Source organism: Toxotes jaculatrix, chromosome 19, assembly GCF_017976425.1.
Source record: "Toxotes jaculatrix isolate fToxJac2 chromosome 19, fToxJac2.pri, whole genome shotgun sequence".
NCBI lineage: Eukaryota > Metazoa > Chordata > Actinopteri > Toxotidae > Toxotes > Toxotes jaculatrix.
Window position 1 is genome coordinate 15700007 of NC_054412.1, and position 27610 is coordinate 15727616.

The 27610-nt window shown below is 39.8% G+C and overlaps 1 protein-coding gene across 4 annotated transcripts in view; it reads right to left on the minus strand.

Moving 5' to 3' along the window:
* Positions 1 to 27610, minus strand: part of ccdc85cb (coiled-coil domain containing 85C, b) — a 67581-nt gene that overhangs the window by 22872 nt on the left and 17099 nt on the right. The window contains exons 2-5 of one of the 4 annotated variants that reach the window (XM_041064970.1): positions 15028 to 15107; positions 13782 to 13823; positions 9663 to 9764; positions 5830 to 5922 (exon numbers count right to left, since the gene is read on the minus strand). In XM_041064970.1, the coding sequence (XP_040920904.1) occupies positions 5830 to 5922; positions 9663 to 9764; positions 13782 to 13823; positions 15028 to 15107 (317 nt within the window). Of the gene's footprint in view, positions 1 to 5829; positions 5923 to 9662; positions 9768 to 13781; positions 13824 to 15027; positions 15108 to 27610 lie in introns of all 4 variants that reach the window. The other 3 variants (XM_041064969.1, XM_041064971.1, XM_041064972.1) reach the window with 3 other exon arrangements.

Here is a 27610-nt window from a genome sequence, read left to right on the forward strand (position 1 = left end):
GCCGAAAAAAATTTTGACTTTTTTTGCCCGAAAAAAACGCCATACTATACTATGACGTTTTTTATGAAATTTTGATGCCGAAAAAATTTTTTACTTTTTTTGCCCGAAAAAAACGCCATACTATACTATGACGTTTTTTATGACATTTTGAGGTCGAAAAAAATGTTGACTTTTTTTGTCTGATTTTGACGCCTTACTATACTATGAAGGTTTTTATGACATTTTGAGGTCGAAAAAAATGTTGACTTTTTTTTGCCCGAAAAAAACGCCTTACTATACTATGACGTTTTTTATGACATTTTGAGGCAAAAAAATGTTTTGACTTTTTTTGCCCAAAAAAAACGCCTTACTATACTATGACGTTTTTTATGACATTTTGAGGCCCAAAAAAATTTGGACTTTTTTTGCCCGAAAAAAATGCCATACTATACTATGACGTTTTTTATGACATTTTGATGCCGAAAAAATGTTTTACTTTTTTTGCCCGAAAAAAACGCCATACTATACTATGACGTTTTTTTATGACATTTTGAGGCCGAAAAAAAATTTGACTTTTTTTACCCGAAAAAAACGCCATACTATACTATGACGTTTTTTATGACATTTTGAGGTCGAAAAAAATGTTGACTTTTTTTGGCCGATTTTGACGCCTTACTATACTATGACGTTTTTTATGACATTTTGAGGCCGAAAAAAATTTGGACTTTTTTTGCCCGAAAAAAACGCCATACTATACTATGACGTTTTTTATGACATTTTGAGGCAGAAAAAAATTTTTACTTTTTTTGTCCGAAAAAAACGCCATACTATACTATGACGTTTTTTATGACATTTTGAGGTCGAAAAAAATGTTGACTTTTTTTGTCCGTTTTTGACGCCTTACTATACTATGACGTTTTTTATGACATTTTGAGGCCGAAAAAAAATTTAATTTTTTTTGCCCGAAAAAAACGCCATACTATACTATGACGTTTTTTATGACATTTTGAGGCAGAAAAAAATTTTGACTTTTTTTGTCCGAAAAAAAAAACGCCATACTATACTATGACGTTTTTTATGACATTTTGAGGCAGAAAAAAATTTTGACTTTTTTTGTCCGAAAAAAAACGACATACTATACTATGACGTTTTTTATGACATTTTGAGGTCGAAAAAAACGTTGACTTTTTTTGCCCGAAAAAAACGCCATACTATACTATGACGTTTTTTATGACATTTTGATGCCGAAAAAATGTTTTACTTTTTTTGCCCGAAAAAAACGCCATACTATACTATGACGTTTTTTATGACATTTTGAGGCCGAAAAAAAATTTGACTTTTTTTACCCGAAAAAAACGCCATACTATACTATGATGTTTTTTATGACATTTTGAGGCCGAAAAAAAATTTGACTTTTTTTGCCCGAAAAAAACGCCATACTATACTATGACGTTTTTTATGACATTTTGATGCCGAAAAAATTTTTTACTTTTTTTGCCCGAAAAAAACGCCATACTATAATATGACGTTTTTTATGACATTTTGAGGCAGAAAAAATTATTGACTTTTTTGTCCGAAAAAAACGCCATACTATACTATGACGTTTTTTATGACATTTTGAGGTCGAAAAAAATGTTGACTTTTTTTGTCTGATTTTGACGCCTTACTATACTATGAAGGTTTTTATGACATTTTGAGGTCGAAAAAAATGTTGACTTTTTTTTGCCCGAAAAAAACGCCTTACTATACTATGACGTTTTTTATGACATTTTGAGGCAAAAAAATGTTTTGACTTTTTTTGCCCAAAAAAAACGCCTTACTATACTATGACGTTTTTTATGACATTTTGAGGCCGAAAAAAAATTTAATTTTTTTTGCCCGAAAAAAACGCCATACTATACTATGACGTTTTTTATGACATTTTGAGGCAGAAAAAAATTTTGACTTTTTTTTAAGGTTGAAAAAAAATTGACTTTTTTTGGCCGATTTTGACGCCTTACTATACTATGACGTTTTTTATGACATTTTGAGGCCGAAAAATTTTTTTACTTTTTTTGTCCGAAAAAAACGCCATACTATACTATGACGTTTTTTATGACATTTTGAGGTCGAAAAAAATTTTGACTTTTTTTGGCCCATTTTGACGCCTTACTATACTAGGACGTTTTTTATGACATTTTGAGGTCGACAAAATTTTTGATTTTTTTTGCCCGAAAAAATGGCCTTACTATACTATGACGTTTTTTATGACATTTTGAGGCCGAAAAAAATTTTGACTTTTTTTGCCCGAAAAAAACGCCATACTATACTATGACGTTTTTTATTACATTTTGAGGCAAAAAAATTTTTTTGACTTTTTTTGTCCGAAAAAAACGCCATACTATACTATGACGTTTCTTATGACATTTTGAGGTCGAAAAAATTTTGACTTTTTTTGGCCCATTTTGACGCCTTACTATACTATGACGTTTTTTATGACATTTTGAGGCCGAAAAAAAATTTGACTTTTTTTGTCCGAAAAAAACGCCATAGTACACTATGACGTTTTTTATGACATTTTGAGGCCGAAAAAAAATTTGACTTTTTTTGCCCGAAAAAAACGCCATACTATACTATGACGTTTTTTTATGACATTTTGAGGCCGAAAAAAAATTTGATTTTTTTTGCCCGAAAAAAACGCCATACTATACTATGATGTTTTTTATGACATTTTGAGGCCGAAAAAAAATTTGACTTTTTTTGCCCGAAAAAAACGCCTTACTATACTTTGACGTTTTTTTATGACATTTTGAGGTTGAAAAAATTTTTGACTTTTTTTGGCCCATTTTGACGCCTTACTATACTATGACGTTTTTTATGACATTTCGAGGTCGAAAAAAAATTGACTTTTTTTGTCCGAAAAAAACGCCTTACTATACTATGACGTTTTTTATGACATTTTGAGGTTGAAAAAATTTTTGACTTTTTTTGGCCCATTTTGACGCCTTACTATACTATGACGTTTTTTCTGACATTTTGAGGCCGAAAAAAAATTTGACTTTTTTTGCCCGAAAAAAACGCCATACTATAATATGACGTTTTTTATGACATTTTGAGTCCGAAAAAAAATTTTGACTATTTTTGTCCGAAAAAAACGCCATACTATACTATGACGTTTTTTATGACATTTTGAGGCCGAAACAAAATTTGACTCTTTTTGCCAGAAAAAAACCCCTTACTATACTATGACGTTTTTTATGACATTTTGAGGCCGAAAAAAAATTTGACTCTTTTTGCCCGAAAAAAACGCCATACTATACTATAACGTTTTTTATGACATTTTGATGCTGAAAAAATTTTTTACTTTTTTTGCCCGAAAAAAACGCCATACTATACTATGACGTTTTTTATGACATTTTGAGGCAGAAAAAAATTTTGACTGTTTTTGTCCGAAAAAAAACGCCATACTATACTATGACGTTTTTTATGACATTTTGAGGTCGAAAAAAATTTTGACTTTTTTTGGCCCATTTTGACGCCTTACTATACTAGGACGTTTTTTATGACATTTTGAGGTCAAAAAAATTTTTGACTTTTTTTGGCCGATTTTGTCGCCTTACTATACTATGACGTTTTTATGACATTTTGAGGCCGAAAAAAAAGTTGGACTTTTTTTGCCAGAAAAAAACGCCTTACTATACTATGACGTTTTTTATGACATTTTGAGGCCGAAAAAAATTTTGACTTTTTTTGTCCGATTTTGATGCCTTACTATACTATGACGTTTTTTTATGACATTTTTAGGCCGAAAAAAACGCCATACTATACTATGACGTTTTTTATGACATTTTGAGGCCAAAAAAAATTTTGACTTTTTTTGTCCGAAAAAAATGCCATACTATACTATGACGTTTTTTATGACATTTTGAGGCCGAAAAAAAATTTGACTCTTTTTGCCCGAAAAAAACGCCATACTATACCATGACGTTTTTTATGACATTTTGATGCTGAAAAATTTTTTTACTTTTTTTGCCAGAAAAAAACGCCTTACTATACTATGACGTTTTTTATGACATTTTGAGGCAAAAAATTTTTTTGACTTTTTTTGTCCAAAAAAAACGCCATGCTATACTATGACGTTTTTTCTGACATTTTGAGGTTGAAAAAATTTTTGACGTTTTTTGGCCCATTTTGACGCCTTACTATACTATGACGTTTTTTATGACATTTTGAGGCCGAAAAAAAATTTGACTTTTTTTGTCCGATTTTGACGCCTTACTATACTATGACGTTTTTTTATGACATTTTTAGGCCGAAAAAAAATTTGACTTTTTTTGCCCGAAAAAAACGCCATACTATACTATAACGTTTTTTATGACATTTTGAGGCCAAAAAAATTTTTTGACTTTTTTTACCCGAAAAAAACGCCATACTATACCATGACGTTTTTTATGACATTTTGAGGCCGAAAATTTTTTTTACTTTTTTTGCCCGAAAAAAACGCCATACTATACTATGACGTTTTTTCTGACATTTTGAGGTCGAAAAAAAATTTGACTTTTTTTGGCCGATTTTGACGCCTTACTATACTATGACGTTTTTATGACATTTTGAGGCCGAAAAAAAAGTTGGACTTTTTTTGCCAGAAAAAAACGCCTTACTATACTATGACGTTTTTTATGACATTTTGAGGCCGAAAAAAATTTTGACTTTTTTTGTCCGAAAAAAACGCCATACTATACTATGACGTTTTTTCTGACATTTTGAGGTTGAAAAATTTTTTGACGTTTTTTGGCCCATTTTGACGCCTTACTATACTATGACGTTTTTTATGACATTTTGAGGCCGAAAAAAAATTAGACTTTTTTTGTCCGATTTTGACGCCTTACTATACTATGACGTTTTTTTATGACATTTTTAGGCCGAAAAAAAATTTGACTTTTTTTGCCCGAAAAAAACGCCATACTATACTATAACGTTTTTTATGACATTTTGAGGCCAAAAAAATTTTTGACTTTTTTTGTCCGAAAAAAACGCCATACTATACTATGACGTTTTTTATGACATTTTGAGGCCGAAAAAAATTTGACTCTTTTTGCCCGAAAAAAACGCCATACTATATTATGACGTTTTTTATGACATTTTGAGGCAAAAATTTTTTTACTTTTTTTGCCCGAAAAAAACGCCATACTATACTATGACATTTTTTATGACATTTTGAGGCCGAAATTTTTTTTTACTTTTTTTGCCCGAAAAAAACGCCATACTATACTATGACGTTTTTTCTGACATTTTGAGGTTGAAAAAAATTTTGACTTTTTTTGGCCCATTTTGACGCCTTACTATACTATGACGTTTTTTATGACATTTTGAGGCCGAAAAAAAATTTGACTTTTTTTGGCCGATTTTGACACCTTACTATACTATGACGTTTCTTATGACATTTTTAGGCCGAAAAAAAAATTGACTTTTTTTGCCCGAAAAAAACGCCATACTATACCATGACGTTTTTTATGACATTTTGAGGACGAAAAAAATTTTGACTTTTTTTGCCCGAAAAAAACGCCATACTATACCATGACGTTTTTTATGACATTTTGAGGTCGAAAAATTTGTTTGACTTTTTTTGGCCCATTTTGATGCCTTACTATACTCTGCCGTTTTTTATGACATTTTGAGGTCAAAAAAAGTTTTGACTTTTTTTGGCCGATTTTGATGCCTTACTATACTATGACGTTTTTTATGACATTTTGAGGTCAAAAAAAAATTTGACTTTTTTTGGCTGATTTTGATGCCTTACTATACTATGACATTTTTTATGACATTTTGAGGTCAAAATTTTTTTTTATTTTTACTCTGTGAATTCAGTACCTTCATGGCGTGAACCACAGCCTCAGGCTTCTGGACGCAGGACAGGTACCCTGTGGCTGGAGAGGACTCGCTGGTTGGGAGACGACCTGTACCCTGAGGAGGAATAAAAATTATTTTAGGTTTTTGTGTCACAGCAGCAGCGTTGGACAGGAATAGCAAAGACGTACTTGAAAGGATGACAGGGCTACAAATGTTAAGAGCCACGTCTAAACTCACAACATCTGGAGGACATGCTCTGCAGACTGTCAAACTATCTCCTCACATCTCAAGGAGTCAAATGAGCACCACCCCACAGAGCCCTTCATCTGACCCTCTAAGATACTTCACTCAGTGAGAATAAATAAATAAATAAATAAACCACACTCTTCTTATGAGTGGGTGCTTGGTTCTGATTTAACAAGGGAGATTTCTTATACTGTAGCGCTGAAAATGCCACCCCCTTCACCCCAGCTCAGATCACCTCTCCTCCGCTCATGTTTTTCTTCCCTCTTTGCATTCACCACGTATTCAACTGCCAGCCCGGTCTGCTACCTGCACAGCATGATTTAACCTGGTGTGATGGGAGCAGCCAGCCAGAAAGAGAACCAGGGGGTTTGCTTGACTCATCCCACCCCCTGGTTAGTTCCAGACAGTAGCTCACTGTTAGAGGGACAGAGAGATCTCTGGGACACACAATGGCACCATTCATTGTAACCTGGCATCAGGGTCCTGCATTAGACACAGCTCCGTGGCTCTGTTAGCCCGGGTTCAATTCTCCGCTCACTGGTGACACATTTGCCGGCCCCCATTTGGGTGCAAGAATGAGCCCACACAACATAATGGTACAGAGATAAAATAATAATTTCACTGCGGCCAAGAGAGATGGTTTGTGGAAACTGCCCAACAGTCTATTCATATCACATCACCCTCATGAAAAATGGATTTTTGGCCAGTCCTGAGGGTTATGCCCTGACATGCACGTACCTGACAAAAATAGATGGTAATAGAGGTAAAATAGATGTTTTCTTCACCCAGTTAAACTTGTTAAAGCCAGCCTTTGCCTGATAAATCATGAAAGCCCAATGATGAATAGCGTTTTATTCATGAGCTATATATATAATGAAAAGGTTAATGTGAATTTTGGCAGTTTATTGCATTAAAAAGGTTGCTGGTCAGCAGCACACTCAAAAGGAAAGGAGGGCAAACTTCTCAAATGTTTAATACTGCCTACACACAAGCAGCAATTATTAAGGTTTTGATTCATATGTGCTCAAATACAGGCACTTAATAACAGAGGGAACACTTGAACTGACAGGAAAATTGTTGCAATCCAGAGTAAATATCAGTCCCAGTATACATTGTGCCATTCAGTGTTTTTATTTTGTATTTATTTATTTCTCATATATCAAGTTTTCTAACTTTTCTACATTTCACAGCCAACTCACCGTTTTTATTTGTTCTTACTGAGCTGTTTGGGTTTCAGTTGTTACCGGAAAAGTCTTGATGTTCAATACCCGACCCTGCTGCAACAGCTGCAGGATCCCTTTTTCAACAATCTTGAAATGAATTGATAACAATGGCTTTGAATAATGGCTGTCTAAAAACTTAGTGTGAAAAACGGTATGAAGAACTTCTAGGGTGTATAGGGTGGTAGCTATTTATGACATCCCCACATTTTTAAAGGGGTAAGTCAACATTAGTAAGAAAATGATATGCAGAATAACAATCCCCTCGTTGAATACAGACACATTAAAGACTCTTCTTTAAGGTCACAACAACAAGTGTAACAGCTTAATTCTCAATACGGCTCTTCCGCAGTGGACTTTGAAGTCAATCACATGAAAAAAATATGTAAATCACTGCCACTTCTTTTTGATGTTCTCTTCTGTAGGTTGAAGCTATTATGTGAAATGTGTCATAGTGTCGAACTTTTCAGTTTATTCTACATTGGAGCAGCGCAGTAAAGAAGAGGATTTGGACAGCGCAGAGAGAGAGTAAGCTCCGAGCAATGTTTACCCGTTCATATGGATCTACAGTTGGGGATGGTTCGCCTGCATAAACAAGCACACAGAATCAGAGCCAACTGCTGAAGTGTTTGTGAGAATCACGCAGGCTGGCCGCTTTCATTCTCTATGCATCTTTTCTTTTCATCTTTCTCGCTTGTTTTCTATCTGACAATATCACGCACACTCGCTGACCTGAAACTGGGCCTGAATGAGACATAAAGGACTAAATATAAATGGAGAGCTGATAGATTAGGACGTGTACACAGTACACAACGTGAGTCCAGTTCACTGAAGTTCTGCTGTTATAGTCTTTGGCCCCAACAATCTCTCATCTTCTCTCCCTCTCTTCATCTTCATCTTCTAACAAGAGCTTTCTTGAACTTGAGCCACACAAGTATTAGTATTATCACACAGCTCAACCTGAGTATGTCTCCATGGAGTTGTCACGACAACAAAGCCATCATAAGAAGAGAACATGAATCACGAGAAATAGTTATTCCGTGCTTCATACAACTAACTTGCCAGTATCAATTTGTCAGCTTTGCCAGTATACAATCCCCTGTTAGACCACTATTAGTTGTTTTTACACTTTTTGTGTTTTTGTACAGATCAAACAAATGAGATATAGTGTTTTCTAGCACTTCATAAACACTGAAGTTATAACAAGGCTAAATTTGAACTTATAAACAGTTGGTGTAACCGGCTGCTGAAGGACTCTGCAAAGGCAAGTCCTCCCTGCTTGCAGCTAGTCACAGGTTGACTTAATGAAATATATCTGAAATACTGTCACATAAAACTATTTTCCGTCTCCTAACTGATCCTTATATTGACAATGTCAGAGCGACACCAGATGTCATGCATGCAAAAATGTACACCTCGGGTCAATATCATGACCTTGTTTCATGTGAAACCACAGAGTGAAATTAAATGAGGGGAGACAACCATCAAGTTAATTTGCAGTTTATCCTTCCTCCTGCAGGGAGAGACCTTTCATCGGGTCAGGGTTCATGGACATTATTGAGCGACACAAACCTCCAGGAGGAGGCAGGTTTGACCCATAAGCTTAAAAGGTGGGAGCTGGCCCGCTCCTCATGCTGGGCCTGTGATTAAAACATACATATTGATTTTTACACAGGGAAGATTTAGTCCTCCGGGGTAGTGGCATGGCCCGACTCTGACCTTCCTTAAGCAGTCAGAAAACAATTATCCAGCTGCTCCTCCCCAGACACTGGCAGGGTCAGGGGTGGCAGTGGATTGTAGAGAATTATTACTCTCATAGTGGGATTCAGTTCAAAAAGGCTCAAGGGAGTAGGATGGAACTGAAGGGCAGGGAAGGCTGACTCTTGTTCATTTTCCTTTCTTGTCTCTGTCTTAGTCTCTCTTCTTCCTCTTTTCTTTTCCCAGTCGGTCTTATCCCCCTCATGTCCATGCTCCTTTTATTCTTTCTCTTTCTTCCCTCTCTTCCTCTTTCTTCCTGTATGTGTGTGTGTTTTTTTCACTTCCTGTCACATGACGAGAGAGAGACGTTGCCAGTGGAGGTATAATTGGAGAGTTAGCAGTAAAGTGAATTAGAGCTGACTTGACTTGATTCAGCTGTGGAGGCACCAGCACAGTCCTCCCTACAATTAACTGTGTGTGTCTGTGTGCAATTAAACCCGGTCTCTGTACACAACCACATTTGTTATAAGAAGTGTCATTGTGTTGAGCTTTGACTATGATTGCTTACGTGGTTAGGTATGAGTAGGCATCCCTCTGTGTGTTTCATTGTTAGTCTTTATATGTGTGTACCCTTCTTGTGTGGGTATGTCTATGCGTGTGAATGTGTGTGTTAGCCTTCTGGGTACTGACCATGTGCATGGCATCCTGGCGCTGGGGCAGTGAGGACAGCTGGGACTCTGAGTGGTAGAGGGTCATTCCCTTCCTCAGGGCACGAAGGTCACCTGGGTTGCACTGCTGGGTGCAAATGGGCACAAAACAAACACACAACCAAAAAAAAACAAAAAAAACACAAGGCTTCAGAGACATGGCAACTAAAAATACATACAGAGCTGCTTCCCTGCATGCTAACTGATCAAAATGATTAATCCAAAGACAAAAATAAGTACAAACATACAGATAGGAAGTCATGTGATGTTCAAACACGTTTGGGTCTTAGCACTCAATTTACTTTTAAATTAAGTGCTTTGTATTGATGCTGGACCAGTGCAGGATTTATAGATCCAATACCGATATTCATACATGAGGATAATTACAATATCTGTGAATAGAGCCCACTGATACTGATTTTTTAAGATATAAATATATATGCACATACACACACATGCTAATACCAATATCTGTAATAACCTAACACTGTCAGCTAATATCAGCCTGCCAATGTTTCTGTCTGGCTCCACTGTGTATATTAAGATCCTCAGTGACGGTTCATTAAGGACTCTGTGGCTCTGACCCCCCTCCTACACTGGCACCTGCCCGCACTCTGATTGTCACTCTGACGCCATTGCTTCAAGCGCTTCGTTTGCAAAGCTGATTTTTATTTGTTGTGGCTTTCTACATAAAAGCCACCTCAGAGCACTGGGGCTGTTTCACGTTGTGCATCATCGAGGGCCATTACACAGGGACAGTGTTCCTAAGATTTGTCCTCATTAGCGGCCAAAGACCACTGGTTCCTGGGGGCAGTAACCAGCCTAGGTTCGCTCTGTGGGCAGGAACACGGCACCACCACTGTTCCTTATGACATTTCTCATGTCACGCACTAATGTTCCCTCTGTGCGAGGCGCGGTGTGTAAACACACGTGATGCCTGGGAGCTCTCGGGCTATAAATAACCCAGTGAGCTGTGGGTGTGCGTCTATGAATGTGTGGACATTGTGCTGCGTTGTCTGCTTCTCTCTCTTATATCTCTCTGCGTCACACACTCAGGTGCACACTCACATACAGTTCGAACACAATCAGCATTCACCTTGTCTTCTCTGTCCTTTGATGTCCCCCCTTACTCTCTTCTCCTCCAGCTCAGTATCCTGTCAGTGTTCCTCTAACCTTTCCCGATCCTTCCCTTAGCACTTCTTGATCTACTCTTTGGCTTTTCATATTCATGCCCCTCAATTCTGCACCTTTGCTAACACGTCATTTCTTCAGGCTTTGTGTCTGTCAGCAGTCCACACTCTGTACGTCAGAGCTGGAGGAGTTTTTTGACAGGGTTTCTACCGTCAAATGAAGATTCCTGTCATGCTACGTCTAGCTTTCCAAACACACCAACATATCTCCAACTTTACTTCCTTCCCCGAGTTGACCTTGACCACTGAGACTAACAAAGCTATTTGTTTGCCAGACAGCTGGGGACAGTCGGCCCTCTGCAGTCTTCTTGGCTAAAACTCTGGTCCCTCCGTCTATCCATCCATCACAGTGTTCTTGGTGCTGACAGGGAGAAGCTGTGGACGTCACACATCATTTCCTGCTTGAGTTATGAGGGGCAGGGGTGATGCTGCCTTGACAAAAGGGTAGAGCAGGGCAGAGGATGGCAGCATGCTTCATGAGAGCCACAATTTTATAGAATACAGAGGAGAATGAGTTTAATTTGAGTGGTCTAAAATAATATATATATTTTTTTTTCATACTTAAAATACTAGCACTAACTGTCTTTACACTGCAATACAAGAATGGCTCAGCCAGAAACAGTATTTTTAACTAACTTAAAAAGTTCTGTTTTTATCTACCTCTCTCTGAAATCAATGACCCACTGTTTCAAATCTTGTGAAGAAGTTTGCCCCCAACTTCGTCGGGTGATATCCACGAAAAAAAACGTCAGCTGACATAGCAACAGTGAGTAAACTGTGTTCCACTCCATCTTTTTTTTTTTTTTTTTTTTGGTCGATGTGAGCAGAAACACACAAATCAGTCATACTGTAAGTTTGTCAATGACTAAGCCACAATTCATTAACCTCTGTCATCATTCATGTCCACTGGACCCTACTGCAGTCCACTCTCACAAAACGACTTCAATTAGCCTGCAGTTAACGGATGGAGTGTCATCTGAATCTGCCATATAAATCATTTAGCTCTCAGAGTCACACTGAGCACTTATTAGTTAATGATAAAGCGGCAGCGAGCATGTCAGGGAAACCAGAGTGCCGCACACTTCAGTGAGTTAACAGAGATAAGTGACGGCTGAAAAACATTGGAGATCTGAGTGGGATAAAAGTTAAAGAGCAAATTGAATACATGCATGTGGCTGAGCATGTCTGATTGTATGTGTGCACACACACACACACCTGTTTTTCCTCATTAAGTTTACACCTGTGCTATGTAGGACTTTGTTCATATCTGCCGTGGGACCATGTTGTTAACTCCCTCCCTTGTCTCATCAGTACAGTACAATCCTTCAGCCAAGCTTGTTTTGAGGGTCAACATTCCTGCGATAAGGGGCTTTTGTTTCCTTCAGGCTTAACACAAGTTTCGCTGGACCAGTTTCATAACACAGGAAGTTAGGCAATACTTCCATTGAGGCAACTAATCCATTGTAACAATGCCACCTGCTAGCATTCAGACACATCAGTAACAAGGCTATTGCGTAAGAGTCGGATGCAATAGTAAACTGGACAAATGCTCTTTTTTCATTATCTACTCGAGTACGCTTTTAAGAAATCAACGTTTATTAATGACACAATCATCAGGACAATGTTGCTCAACTTCAGACAGACATTCCCTCATTTCCTCAGTTGCACTCGTGTACCAGTTGTCGGCCATGCATTATGGATGCCTGGCTCTACCTGTGCTGCCTCAGTATCTTAAATTATTCAGCCCACCAGACGTCCCGAACAAGCCAGGACAAGCGTGTGTCATTTATGCACCAAAGCACAATGTAGGATTCATTCACCTAGAGTACCTCATACCAAACACTGACTGTGCGGTGCCAAACAGCTCCAAGGACAGAAAAAGGCTTTCTTGCCAAGATAGGCCACATACAAGCAGGGCCACCTGTGTTCATTCATTAGCACAGCATGCTAGCAGAGCATAGAGGGGCCAAAAACAGGACTGGACACAGAAGCAAGACCTTTACAAGGTAATGCAGTCTAATTCCTTAGTGCCTATAGCATGAAACACTGTGTCAGAGAGCGGATTCACCTCTGTGGCAATGTTTGAGGATTGACTTTGTTGTATTGGACTGTGTTATGACAGATAAACTGTGAGCTCCAACACCACAAGCCTGAGCACAGCCTTAAAGAAATACTACAACATTTTGGGAGATGTTCTTGTTTGCTTTCATGTCAAGGGTGAGATGAGATGATTGACATCACTCTCATGTGCACACGATAAATAGCAGCCAGTTAGTATAGCTTAGAATAAAGACTGGAAACAGGGAGAAACAGTCAGCCTGATTTACAAAACAAAAACAAACAAACAATAAAAAAGCATCAGTCTAACAGCATCTCCATTCTATTTTGTTTGACTAATGTGTTCAAAAACCGAAGTGAGAAGTCATGGTTTTACAGGGGATTATGAGCTGGACTATTTCTTGGCTGGGTGCAGTGACTTCCTAGCAACTAGTAGAGACTCCACCACAACATGTAGTTTTTTCACTTCAGTTTTTGTACACATGTAACAGATATGAGGTAGATAGATACTGAGCCATGGTGTGTGTGGTGTGAATATTCTCATCCAACTCTCAGCAAGAAAGCAAATAATTGTATTTCTCTTCCTATAAACGTTACCACAGAGTTGATCCAACACAAATCTGACAGTGTCTGCATAAACTGGGCATTTTATTATTAGATGTAACTGCAGGCGAGTTCACTCTACTGTACAGGTGTTCCTTTTATTGTGTCCACCCTGTGTATAAAAGAAAAGCTTCAAGCTCAAAGCTGTGAAAAGTCCCACCACCAAACAGACAAAAAAGGGAAAAGGCAGAAGAGGCTCAACCGGCTGACAAGCAGAGAAGCCAACGAACAGTGCCATTTCAAGAAGTTACCTTTTTCGTCTGTATCTGTGATAAGCTATACCGGCTATAAGCCTAGAGAGAGAAAAAAATAATGGTGTATAGGTTCATTATTTGATTAGTGGGAGCCATTATTAGCAGTAAATGTTTAAATGTATTTTTTTCCTGGGCACCAGAAAAGATAAAAATACTGTGAAAAAATATATATTCTTGTCCAACAACAATTCTAAGGACATGAAAAAGAAAAAAAAAGACATTGCTTAAAATGTGAACAAAGACTATTGGTCAACTTTAAAAAGAAGGTTCATATTATGTTACTGCTGTGAGACGATGTGCAGCACCTAATTGTAGCACTTAAAGGCTATGAGGATCATTTAGGTTTCATATCAGGGATTCCAGCCTACACTCTCTGCCTACATATGAAGCTGCTGGGAGATAATTGGGAAAAGAAAAATCACTTCCAAAAAAAAAAAAAGAAGAATAAAGGCTTTGAATCAAAAAGGCTTTTGAACTGTGAAATTCCAACTGTCTGCAGCCTGACGTGCATTCAAACAAACTGAGTTACATCATAAAACATTAAAATAAATCAGAAAGATAACTGATACATGAATATATTTTATGATGTTTATGTGAGTTTACAGATAATTAATGAGCCTTAACTTTTCCCCCACACTTGACCAATTAATATGTTCAGTTGTAAATTTCACCATGGGTCCGTCTGTGGTTGTGTGCATGTAACACACAACTCTGCAGACTGACACGTGACCTCCCAGTGAACCAGACCAGAAATCCGCCCCTGCTTTCTCACACTCCCACCTCCAACTCACTCAGCCCTCCATCCTCCAAATTTGAGAGAAGTCAGAGGAAGGTCAACTTTGGGAGAAATCCTTTACTCTGTCACTGTCACTTAATGCCTCTTTCCCCTTCTTTTGCCTCGTCTCATCTCTCCTCCGCTCCCACAGTTCCCCTCGGGTGCTAACATCACTGCTTGCTACTGAAGCTTACTGACTCCCCATGAATTAAACATGGATAAACATATTCTCCAACTAACTGGCAGGCTGTTGTGAGGGGGTGGCTTCAGAGAAGCATCAGGCAACCACTTTATCTTGCACAGCTGCTGATCACCTGTTTTAGCTTGAGCTAAAAAGTTGCATAAGAGGAGTTTAGTGAGGGTATAAGTTCAAATAATACTGGACTTGGCTAACAGTGTGACTAAAATGTCTACAACTGACAGAAGAGGAGAACATGAGAGTGGTGCACATACGTATGTGTACCTCACCTGTGAGAGAAGCTTATTGTTATCGTCCTCCAGGATCCGCACTTTCGTCTCCAGCTGCCTGATGTAGTTGGAGGAGGAATCTGGGGGAGAGAGGAAGTAGACAAGAGAGGAGGAGAGGTGATTAGCATTTAAAAGACCTCAAGCGGAAAACAGGCAGGCAGGGCCACTGGAGCAAACAGACCTCATAGAGCTCCAAAAGCTTGCTGTGCACTTTGAGAGACCCCAAAAATTCCTTGTGAAAGAGCATTCTGCAGATGAGGATGACAGGAATGTTATTGGATATTATAAAGGTTATTATTAGTTATTATTGGTATTTGGCCATAAATCAATGCTTTATGGACCAATGGTGAAAAAAGGTAATAGGTATCACAGAAATGATTCTGGTAGGGCTGCAACAAACTTACTTCTTACTTTCATGATTGTTATTGCAGTCAATCGATTGATTGGTTAATCAATGAGTCATTTATCCCCTACATTTATGCCTGTTGGCTTTTAGGAAAATGGTTAACTACTAGTATTATTCTACAAATCTGTTTGGTGTCCTGTGAAAAGTCCTCGTGCTAAAAACACTAGCTGTAGCCTCATGTCAAGGGGTCAAGCACCAGGCGTTCCCACCCAGATTAGCTGTGCCTGACCTAACTTTTGACCTCATGCTTGGCTGGGGCCATTTCCCAGTTTGCTCCACATTTTTTCCTGCGCCTCTCATTCACTGTTTTATTTGCAATTTATCACAAAACTGTCTCTATACTGTATACATCTGACAAACAGGACAACTGAGGCCCAGTTGACTCCACAGAGACGCACAACTGTTGCTGATCCTGACAAAGCAGCATTCTGCGTTGACATGAATCTACCGCTGTGAGTTCAAACCAGGGACAACAGCTGTGTGAAGAGTGGAGGTGCAGTTTGACTCTGTAGGTGGCACACAGCCTGTTATCTAAAAAGGCATGTTTAATTTACAGTGAGATCAAAGCCCAGCTACGCACAGGAACTGCACTCCAGCAGCTAGTGAGCAGCGCACCACTGTGCACACAGCTTTATTTTATTTTGATTTTTAAGTGGAAGTACAGAGAGACGGCGATGGGGAGCTGTAATAAAGCCGGTGGGGAGGTTGCTGATGAAAATGATGGGTTGAGTAAGATGCAGATGAGAAGTCACTGCTGTAGGGCACTACACACACACAGAAAATCACAACTTGTTACAGTGAGGTAAGTCGTGACCTCAGTTTTACTCAAACAAGTTTTATAACCTTGTGTGCATGAGCACTATGCAACCAGGGGGCACTGTTCTGCAGACTCGACAATCAAAACACACACACACACACACACACACACACACACACACACACACACACACACACACACACATACACACACACACACTTGGTGGAAGCCTGATTGTGTAGAATTACAATAACACACACTGAGACACGAATAATAACTACAACCTTGTTTCACACACTGGTGAATATTTAGGTGTATGTTTACATGCACTTTAGTAAGCTTTCAATCATCAGCTTTAACAATATGAAATATGACCCAAATTACAGGGTAAAGCAAATTAGCAAAACCAGTTTGGCACATTTATGCTTCAAAATAATGGGATTGAAACATTTACAACTGCATTTACTACTGGGACACCAGAGGAGAAAGATTGAAGTTATAGCGTGAAGTCCTAATACTGGATCCAAAGTTTGACTTTCACTTGAGATGATGCTAAAATAAAATCAGTGGGTTTCCACAGCTAAACAGCACATTATTTATGAAATTCAGACACGTACACTGTGTGTTCTCTCAGTTCTCAGTCTGTCCTCTCACTTCAGCATCAGTTCAAATGCTCTGCATCACTTAGAGACTTGAAATATGCCAGCCTAAGTTAAATAATATGGTAGAGGATGAGGAGAAATCAGATTACTGAGCGTGTAAATCAAAGTTTTCCAGGTTAAGACGGTGCATTTAAAAGTATCTTCTGTTTTCCTCCTGCTTACACCTGATTTATCCCCATAACTTGGTTTATGATGGTGCATAAACGGCAATAAATACACAAAATGGATCCCTTTTCCAAAACCTGAGAGTAGACTCGGGTGAGTGCCTGCACGCCATTTATGTCCAGCCCTTTGACTTTTTAGGTGAGCCAGAGCAGACCGTGCTTTCAGTTGCCTGCTTAGCCGACGGCTGGAGAGCTACAAGAGGAGGCTGTAGTGGCCAGAGCTGGTAATCCTCTCTTCCTGCCCTGTGACCCTCTAATCTGGATTCATCTCCTGGCCTGACCTGCAGCCAGATCTCAAGCCGATTAGGATGAAGGTTCCTCAGCCTTCAGTCATCACCAGCACGCTCAAACAACAAAGGGAGAAGCCACAGAAAGAGAGGGAGGATGGAAAACGAATGCTGATTGTTTTTTTTTTTTGGTGTGTATATCAAGTGGTGTGTATATTAAGATTACTTACAGACATGGAGATCTCTCCATCCAGTAATCCAATAAACTCAAATGTCATCCGAGTCTGTCAGGCTTATTTTTTTTTTATCTCCTCAGAACTAATTTAATAAATTAAGATAAGCAATCAAAGATAAATATTGATATATGACTCAGATGTACCCTGTTGGACTGGAAGTAACTCAGAACTGGCCTAAAAAGTGAGGAATCCCACTGCAATGAGCACTGTGTGTCTTCACTTAACTCAGCACCATCTCTCCCCTCCCATCCCCATCTATAAGCCTTTGATGTGTTATAAGGGGTTACGTTAAATCTCAGGGCGCATCACTTCAGCATCACACACGACATGATTAAGTGGTCCTGCTTAAATATGTGCAGATCTGCCGTGGGAACATTCACAGGAACACACAACATGCACAAAACGCCTCAACACCTCCCATACACACACACACACACACAGTACACATGCACAGAGCTGCAGGGATCTGCGGGGAGATGCCAGCCCGTCACCCTCTCTTTAACACCCGGCTCCGAAGAATCATCCTGATGGGAGAGGGGGTCAGGCAAGTGTTCCCTGGCTCCCCTGCCACTCCTCCATCCTTTTATCCCCTCCATCCCTCCAGCTTCACATTCTCTCCTCACCGCTCCTCCACGGAGCTGGAGGGAAAGCTACAGATCATACAGGGATCACACAGCCGAGCCAAAATAATTACCCTGTAAAACTCAGCCCAGCGCCTATTCTTTCATACATAACAGGCACTGAGGGAGAGGCTATTATTACTTATGCATAACCTGAATGCGATCTTAAGAGCTGATAAAGTGGGTACAAGGCGCTGTGCAGAAATAGGAAAGTAAAAAATGCCCAACTAAGCAGTAAACAATAGGAAGAGGGGCGTAAAGAGACAAGAAGAAAAGAGAGAGGGGAAACCTTGTTGTTACAATGCACAACTAATCTATTTTTAACTCTGCACAAGTGTTGTTTACCCAATGAACTGAGCTGATGTATCTTTATGTGTGAGCATGTGTGCGTGTGTGCACAGGACAAAAGGTGACGCAGACAGTGGCGCGAGTCCATCCCCCTCTCTGCACGTCACTTTCCATCATGTCAGTGCCACTGTGACCCACTTCCAGCGGCCACTCCCTCCTTAACTCTGCCCCACTCTCTTTCTGTTTTATTACATTCATCGACTTTAACTGCTCTGTCCATTGTCTTTCTTTTCTGCTCTTAAAAAAAAAAAGTTCAAGTCTTTGAGAGACTGACCCATTAGTCACTCTTTGCAGGTTGGTGATGAGAAAAGAGACACATTTTTGTGTCTTAAGTTCTCATCACGGTGACTTTGTAGGTTGAACAGAACGAAAAGCAAAATTCCCAAAAACGCGTGTGTGATACTTCGAAAGGTCATGACCTCTACTGGTTCTTCTTTGTTTTCTGTTCTACTTCGAAAATCCTATGCCCATCTGTCCATCACAGCCTCTTCTGCACAGGCGCTTTTTTCATAAAATTTTATAGCTGTTTGGAATGAGGTACAATTCTCCACCCAAAATGCTAATGGAAACAACTGCAGTACTAAAACAGTGTGAGAGGGTTGATGTGTCAGAGGGAAAAAGAGACCACAATATGTTTAAAGACCTGCTTCATGAGCAGGAAAGTTCATTCTTAATCTTGGAAAACAATCCCCAATTCAAGGTCCACTTACTACCACACCACCACATGGTCTTCATCAGTAGACCAAAAATAAATTGATCATACTAACAAGTACTGTCTGTGTAGTCGAAGCCTGATAAAGGTTCAAAAACTTTCCAAAATCCATCAATGAGCCAGCTGCTGCACAGGGTAAAATGCTCCTTCATGACAATGTACAGTTTATTTCAAATCAGTCCAACATATACCGTTTGCTGATGTTAATAATCCCCAGTGCATGAATAGTACAACAAAAGCACAGTTTGCTCCTGTTGGGTAACAGTTGTTTAAAACTAAAGTGCTTTATTTTGCCTTTTTTTTTTTTTTAATTAAAGCATATATTAATGAGCCATTTGTAAAGAGTGGGAATGAATGGACCTGGGGCTGAGAAGAACAGGCTGGGGAAGTCAGAAAGTATTGAGAGACATTTCTGATATTGGTCCTTTCATGGGATTTACTGACAGTAACAAAAAATACTTTTACATTTTAAAATGCTTTGGGGCACTTGCAATAGCATAAGCCTCCTTACATTTCCAGTTTGCTTTTCTATCTCTACATTTGTTCTCACTGTCACGCCCTCCCTGTATATGTTTCAGCTCCCAGTATGGGGCAGTGGGTGGGGGTAAGTTTATTGGAGGTCAAAGCAGGTCCACTCTTTAAGGAGCATATGGGGAAATAGAGGGGGAAAGCACAGAGTAAGGCATGCTGGTAAATGGGTGTTGCAAGAATTAGGATGGCTGGTGTTAAAATTAGGCCACATGTGTAAAAATTTACACTAGGCATTTAGCTGAGACTGGCAGGAATGTACAATTACAGCAAAACCAACCTCCACACTGTTGACTGCAAGGTCTTTGCTACATCAAAATAGCTTTGGTAAAATGGTATAGTTAAGAAGGACTAGGCTTTGGAATCCCCTCATGTTTTCAAGTCAGATCCCTTGGCTGTTTAGAAGCCTGCAGTGCATTGAAATCACTCTGCTTTTATTATTCCTGGTTCGGCTTTGGCTTTCATCTCCTATTCACAGCTGTATCGCAGTGTTTTAGCACAGAGACATGGATATTCTCTCAGCGATGTGTGTAAGTGTGTGTTGAGTATGAATGAGTGCTTATGTGCAGCATTTATAAGATAGAGAGTGCATGTAGGTTGCATGGGTGTCTAAGCTGACTGTGTGTGTGCGTGGGAGGGAGGGAGAGCAAGGCAGTGTTTCTGCGAGAGAGGGGATTTTTTTTAAACCCATCTGTGTGTGTGTGTGTGTGTGTGTGTGTGAGTGTGAGTGTGAGTGTGTGTGTATTCAAGGCAGGAGGTTGGGTCAATTACCTCAAGATGTTGAAGAAAGAGCAGAAACAGTCTCTCTCCCCTTTCTCTGCACCAACACCCAAGTAAAAGTACAGTGAATTCCATGAAATCTGATCTCAGTGGCTACAGAAAGTCCAATTTATCATACAATAACATCTCCGTTAACCAGCAACTTTCAAAAACTCGAGAGAGAACGTACTAAATCCATGGTGGGAAGGGGGATCTGAGTGAGGTCCACCTTAAAAACTGGAAAAAGGAGGGAAAACGAGGGAAAAGAAACACAGAGGGAGAGAGGCACCACTGCATCTGGTCAGAACATAGCAGGTCAGGTGACCTGTATGAATCTATAGAAAGTAAGAGCTTGAATACTGTCAGGACTTCTGCTTCTGCTCATTTCAACTGTCAGTTAATCCACTGATTATTTTTGTGATTAATCAATTAATTGTTGAATCTATAAAATGTAAAAAAAGGGGCCCATCACAATTTCTCACGGCTTGAGAGGGTATCTTCAAATTGCAGTTCAAACCCAAAGATATTCAGTGATATAAAACAGAGACACACTACATATCCTCAACAGTTAGGAACCTGGAATACTTTTTTTAAATTAATAAATGTCTTAAACAATTAACTGGCTATGAATACTAGTTGCAGATGAATCTTCTACCAACTGACCACTCACTATAAGCCCCACAACCATCTGTTACTGTTGCTACGTATGTCAAGCTGCCCATTCTAGCATTGAACATAGATAGTTTACAATAGCAGTGGCAGGTTTACCACTCAAACTTCATTGTGGTTTCTGAAAGAATGGGTCTTTGTTTTCAGACAAAAGTAAACAAAAGGCAGGCCTCTCATTTCGAACCAAAGACCTAACTTGGTGGAGAGATGGGGCAGAGAAGAACCCATTCAATTTTGGTGTGGATCCGGTTAAAGGGGTGGATCCAGGAATTTTTCTTCCTTAACATTACAAGATCGGGCATTTTTGTCAGTTTCTCAGGAAAAAATGTTCAGATCTTCTTGTAAAAAAAAAAAAAAAAATCAGCGATATTTATGGTGCTGACATGTATGAGCTTGTACAGTTTGGTGCAGATCCTGATAATACTCTGGGTCTGGTGGAAGAAAATGCCAAAAGTACATTTCACACAGAGTTGCACTTACTATGTTTTATGACCAAAAAACCCCCAAAACAAAACATAACTTATGTCATCAGGCTATTTCCTTATTCCTTCTATTTTTGTCATACAGTATATGTGTATGACTGTTTGGCCTACCATGCAATTATTCTGATTATTTGACTGTTTCTTTTCAGCTACCTACACATACTCGATTTACCTCAACTGCAGGAGGCAACAGGTCTTTATTTAAAGCATGCTTGTATTACAGGCAGGACTCTGATACATTTCTATTTCCCTCTGTATAACTGGTCATATTTGAGTATGAAGCCATTTGATTTGCCCTGTTAAGGTTACTGCATTATGCTTTTCATACAAACTCAACACGTCCTGTAACCATTTCAATTTAAAAGCCACTGCTAGCGTTTCACTGCACAGAAACCCTTCATTTGTTGTACTTTACTACAAACTACAGTTGGCTGAGACACTGACAGGCATACACCTACACCGCCTGAAATAGGACAATAATACTTCAGATGAATAATCCAGAACATCATGATTATTTTGTTGAATTTATTAAAGCAGCCTTTATTTGTTTATGTCGTCCCTGCCCCCGGCCATTATCGGAGACCCAGCTTTTAACTGACTACCAGTTTTTATTTTAGGAATATGCAGATATGTTGGCGTCTTTGCTTGGATCTCACACACCTCCACACTTTCATCTGTACCTGTAACCACACTGGCATTTTACTGTGTCTGTATGCACTGTCCTGTATATGTGGGAATGCATGCATGTGCTGGGGCCAGCATGCGCATGCCTCCTCTGCCTGGCTGCCCAGTGCTTGGTCATAGCCAGGGCTAACTGACCAAAGGAGCAGAGAGGAACAAGTGGGTACCCATGCTGCATTAATGAGGGGGATGGCAGAACCTGGCAACCCAAGCACGTAAACCCCGGGCCCCTGGAAGGTCTTCAAAGGCTCGACTGGCTCATCAGCTGGCGGGGAGCTAACCCCATCTGACAAGACGTGGCACCCGCTCTGAGGGACGGAGAGAGAGAGCGCCTCACCTCCTGTGTGTGCGTATGTATGTGGGTGGGTGTGTAGTGTGTTCCGGAGAAAGCAAGGCATGTTTTTTCATGTGAATGTCTCTAAGTGATTGTGCATCTCTGTGTATGATAACAGCAATACACTGCTTCAAGCTTGAAGAGAGACAAGCCATGCTGAGTGACTAGTGTTAAAGTTAAAGTGCCCAATGGATAACATCTCAAAAGGACGGCTCGTGCGTATCTACAACACTTAAATATTGACCAAATGAAATAGGCTTTTTAATCATTTGCTGCTTGTCAACAGAAAGGCCATGCAGGGCTTACTAACAACCAGGGACAGCTCAGTGTGGTTTTAACTCAGCACTGAATGCATTTTCCCACCATATGACAAATCATTTGTGTCAAATACGACAGTACTAGAAGAGACTTTTGCTTTGAGGAGTTTTTCATGGCATAAATATTTAGTATACCTTGGCCTATCATACAAACATCATAGCCCTGTGAAGCCCTGTTTGGTCCTGCTGTGGAAATGGAGACTGCTGATTAGCTGTGAGGGGACCTTGGACCTTGACCACGCAGATACTGAATATACAAGCTGTGTGCTAACTGCTACAGAGTATTATTGCAAGAGTATTATTATAATGAAAATAAAATAATCACTAGTTGCAGCCCTAATCTAAAGCCAAAGTCAGTTAAAAGTGTAACTGACAAGAAACTTTTTAATCAGTCATAAAGTACAACCCTCAAACCGCTGACATTTTTTCCAAAAGGAACTATTGTAGAGAGCTATTGGGAAGGCTGCTGCAGCAGAAAAGCCCTTTAAATGAGCTTCTCCAACCAGACAGCAAAAGAGATTAGATGGGATGTCAGACAGACATATTAAAGTACATATCCTTCATTTATACTGCATTCTTCCAACTGGAAATGTTCTCCATTTGTCCAGGAGAGTTCAGTGTAAACACATTACAAAATGCTGCAGGTCCTCACTTGTTTCATGCTTCGTGTAAACAAGCTGAACCTTGTTTCTTTTCATATTCCCAACATAAATCAATCTGACAATCTGGATGAAAAAGAGAGAAGTTGACAGGGAATTATTATTGACTTCTAATCTAATTACCCACACTAACCACAACATGTTACGTATGTAATTACATTCATAATCATTTGAAGGTCAGCTGGGGCTCTTTCATGTAACAAGGGTTGTTAATGTCTATTGAGTGGAAACTGAAGACCTGTTTAAATCTCTCATGTCTAGATATTGATCGGTCTGTCAACATCCTTAGTGGGCGAGAGAAAGAAGGAGAAAAAGGGAGGGACAGACAGAACTAGTTTATTTATAGGTATTCCAGCAGACAGTAACAGAGACGTGTCTTGCTGCTATCACACGTCCTGTCCGGCAAAGTGATGCGCCCCTCCCCTGTCTCCTCCACTCGCCGTCACCACCCTTACAGGGTGGGCGGACGCCTTCACATGCCTGAAGCTGTGCACGGCTGGATGAAAATGTGTCTACATACGAGCCAACGTGTTAATGTGTGGAGGGGATTTAGAAATAACAAGTCTTTATGTGAGCATTATGAGTATGGGGTTATTAAAAATTTTGAGTGTGACATCGGAAAAAAATTGTCAAAAGTTAAAAAAAAAAAAAAAAAAAAAAACTATGCAAAGCTTGACCGTAACGTAACAATCAAACAACAGCGCCACAGCTAATTTGTTTTCGCAGAATGATCAGGCCACTTGCAAGGCTAGTGCCCTGTGACCTTAATCTTTTGATTAGGTTAGAAGAATGGCAATCTGGCAGCCAGTTGGGTTTAATCCCATGAAATCAAAGCTGTGGCTTTATAGTTTGGTCCACACCCTTAATTACTGTCCATGTGTGCATGTGTTGGCTATTCAGTGCGAGACAAAACAGAAAAGATTAGTGACATTTGGAGATGGATTGGTGATGGAGTGTTGCTTGTCTACAGAATGCTGTACTGCTACTTGTGTGTGTCATCATCTGTGTGTATAATTACGTTCAAGACGACTTTCATCATCATCCATCTTTCACCTCTGGGTTAAATACATGAACAAGGTCAGGACCCAAACTGTGTTTCAAGCATGTTGGTTTTGGGTCATACCTCAACTAGAGTACTGATATTGCTATGCTCAACCTTGGGTTTCTAAACTGGAACCCCTGAAAGCCAACTGTTATGGGTGTATACAGACTTTCTAGAGGGAACATTATGTTCTATTTAGTATTCTCCTGTTGCAGGAAGACATAAAAAGCTTCTTGCTATCTCACACTCAGTGAGATAGCTCACTTATGGCCCTTGACACCGAAGATCAAGGGTCATAACTCTTGACTGATACAGGGATGGGGCACTGCATTCCTCTGGATCAGTCAACCTGGTAGGATTTTCTTCTTGCAAATATGAACATGGTGGGATTACGGTGTTACCGAGTCTTTCCCCTTATTTGATTTAAATAGCAGTGTACTAAACTGCACGATCCCTTTTGTTTAAATACATTTAGATGAGATGATTTGTTGTGGGGATTACCTCTCTTTTGCTAGCTGGAATTATGGATATTTACTTGCTGGGTTAAACGGAGGTTAAAGCTGACATTTCGAAAATGTTAGCAAAAACATCAGTTTAACCCACGCCATGCGATAACAAACAAACAGATACGTTGTTTGTGAACATCTGAATGTCATCAACATGATACCCCACCATGCCCATGGAAGGCTTTGCAGAAGAGGCTTAAGTGATGGCTGGCTTTACCTCGCACAACCCACAACGCACCACAGTGTGTAAACAAACACCAGAGGGCATTGTGGGTAGCGAGCGTCCTCCCCGAGCCAGTGGCCCTCTTTAACCTCATTCCTCTCCCCGTTACCACGGTTTCACCACCACAAACCCCATGGCAACCTCATTTACATAAATCTGCATACCTCCCCATTCCTTTAAAAGCCTGTCTGGCTGACTGCTGAGCTGGCAAAGGCTGTGCTTATGTAAGCAGAGTATAACAGCTAGCAGTTAGACGGTAAATACAGAGGACGTTCCTTCAATAAGTATAACCCTGAAACCCCTTTATTATCGGCCTCTGAAAATCCCATCTGCCATGCGGGTTCTGAGGCAATGGGCAAACTGGAGCTTCTTCCAATAATGTGGAAACAACCTTTTCTTTCCAATGACATCATCGAGTGGTTTCATTACTGTTTACATGAATAATAACCGCGTCGGATTTCATTTGAATGCAAATCAGAAAGAAAGGGAGAGCAGGCAAGATTCAACTTGTGGCTCCGCCATATAATCCAAATGTTGACAAAATCCGTCTTGCTCTGGTGCTTTATCTGTGCTATGGCTGACTGTATGTCACAACAGAGCATTACCTGTAACAACACGTAGGAAATCCGAAAAATACTAAAAACTAAAAACACTCTGCAAAAGAACACTTATAAGAATAGCCGTCTAATGCCCGTGGCCTGTCCTGGAGAGGACAAAGCTCCCATGAAACAACTTGGTGACACAGAAAACATTCGCCAGTGTCATCTGGCAGCTTTATCATCTATAAACCAAGCACTGATGGATAAAAGGGACCTCTTAAGGGATATTAGCGCAGTAATTGTCACAAAGAGAAAGATCTTACGTAAGAGCTGTCCACATAGACAGTTATCTCATCCTAACCACCACTAAAATTGGATTGATGTTGGACTGGAAGTACCATAGCCTTTGACTCGACGCGACAGCAGCATTTTGAGATGTGGTGAAACTAAGCGAAGGCGACAGCGCTTATACTCTGCAGTTGTCAGGGAAAGAGGCCATTAGAAAGGAAACAGGAGAATGAGAGCGAGATGTACAGTAGGGAGACAAGAGATACTGTGCAGACAGGACAGAAACAGGCATAATAACCAAGGGAATTCTATTACATCCCATTATAAATGGTTAGTGCTGGCCCCATCCAGGTCTCCACTACAAAAGAAAGCAAGGCTAGCCAGGACTCATTATCCATGTCACTGAATTTTCCCTGCAGTGTTTTTCTGTCTTATTTTTAAACTCAAAATCACTTCGACCTATGGAGAGAAGTGACCAGCGTGCCTGACTTTGAGACATCCTCGTCCTCTGCAGGACAGAAGGGACTGAAACATATCCAAACAGGGACATGATGCTCCCCCTCAACAAACACACATCCACAGAAACAGACTATTTTTAACCCCCCGAAATATAAAATCTCCTTGTAAGAAGCAGCAGCAAAATAACATTTTAATCTACCAAGTGTCTGCACACAGTTTCAGACAGAGAAAGAGGAAAAGCACACGTTCATCTATGCATGTGTTTGCGTGTGTGAAAGATGAAGTCAAAGGTGTGAAACATCACAGAGAGGAAGAGTCAAGTGAGCATAAATGCCAGCGACCTTTTTAGAGCAAAACTTTACAAGCCCTGACAGGCAAACATTAGGCTACACTCCTGTTTATTTTTGTCGCCGTCGTGCCTGCTGGGCTGCAAGATGGGCTGCACCGAGAACATGTTTTCTTAACATGTCTTCCGTTTGATCGCAGCTGCCAAGCATTCCCAAGGTGTCTGATAATTGCTTCCAGTTTAAATTGACCTGGAGCACAGAGTACCCTTCCAAATGGTCTGTTTGTCTCTTCACATCTCTGTATCCGAATTACCGTGAGTTTGATCCTTGGGCTGACTTTAACTAGTGCTGAATTCATTAGGTGACGATGTGACGACTGGCAGCTTTTCTCTATCATCAGTCATTATAAACTGAACACTTGGGTTTGTTGACTGCTGTTCAGAGGAAATAAGCAACTGGACAGCTTGTGGCCTGTGACCCCTCATCACAGGTTCCAATGAACATAAGCTATGACCACATTAACCAAAGAGGAATTTTTCCTTCATAGATTGTTATTATGATCACTTTTTTTTTATAGGTAGCATTCAAATAATTCAAAGGGAAAAAATTATTAGAGGAAAGTCAGAAAAGATACAATTTGTGTTTTATTTTTCTCTGCAGTCATACCATAAAGTCTCA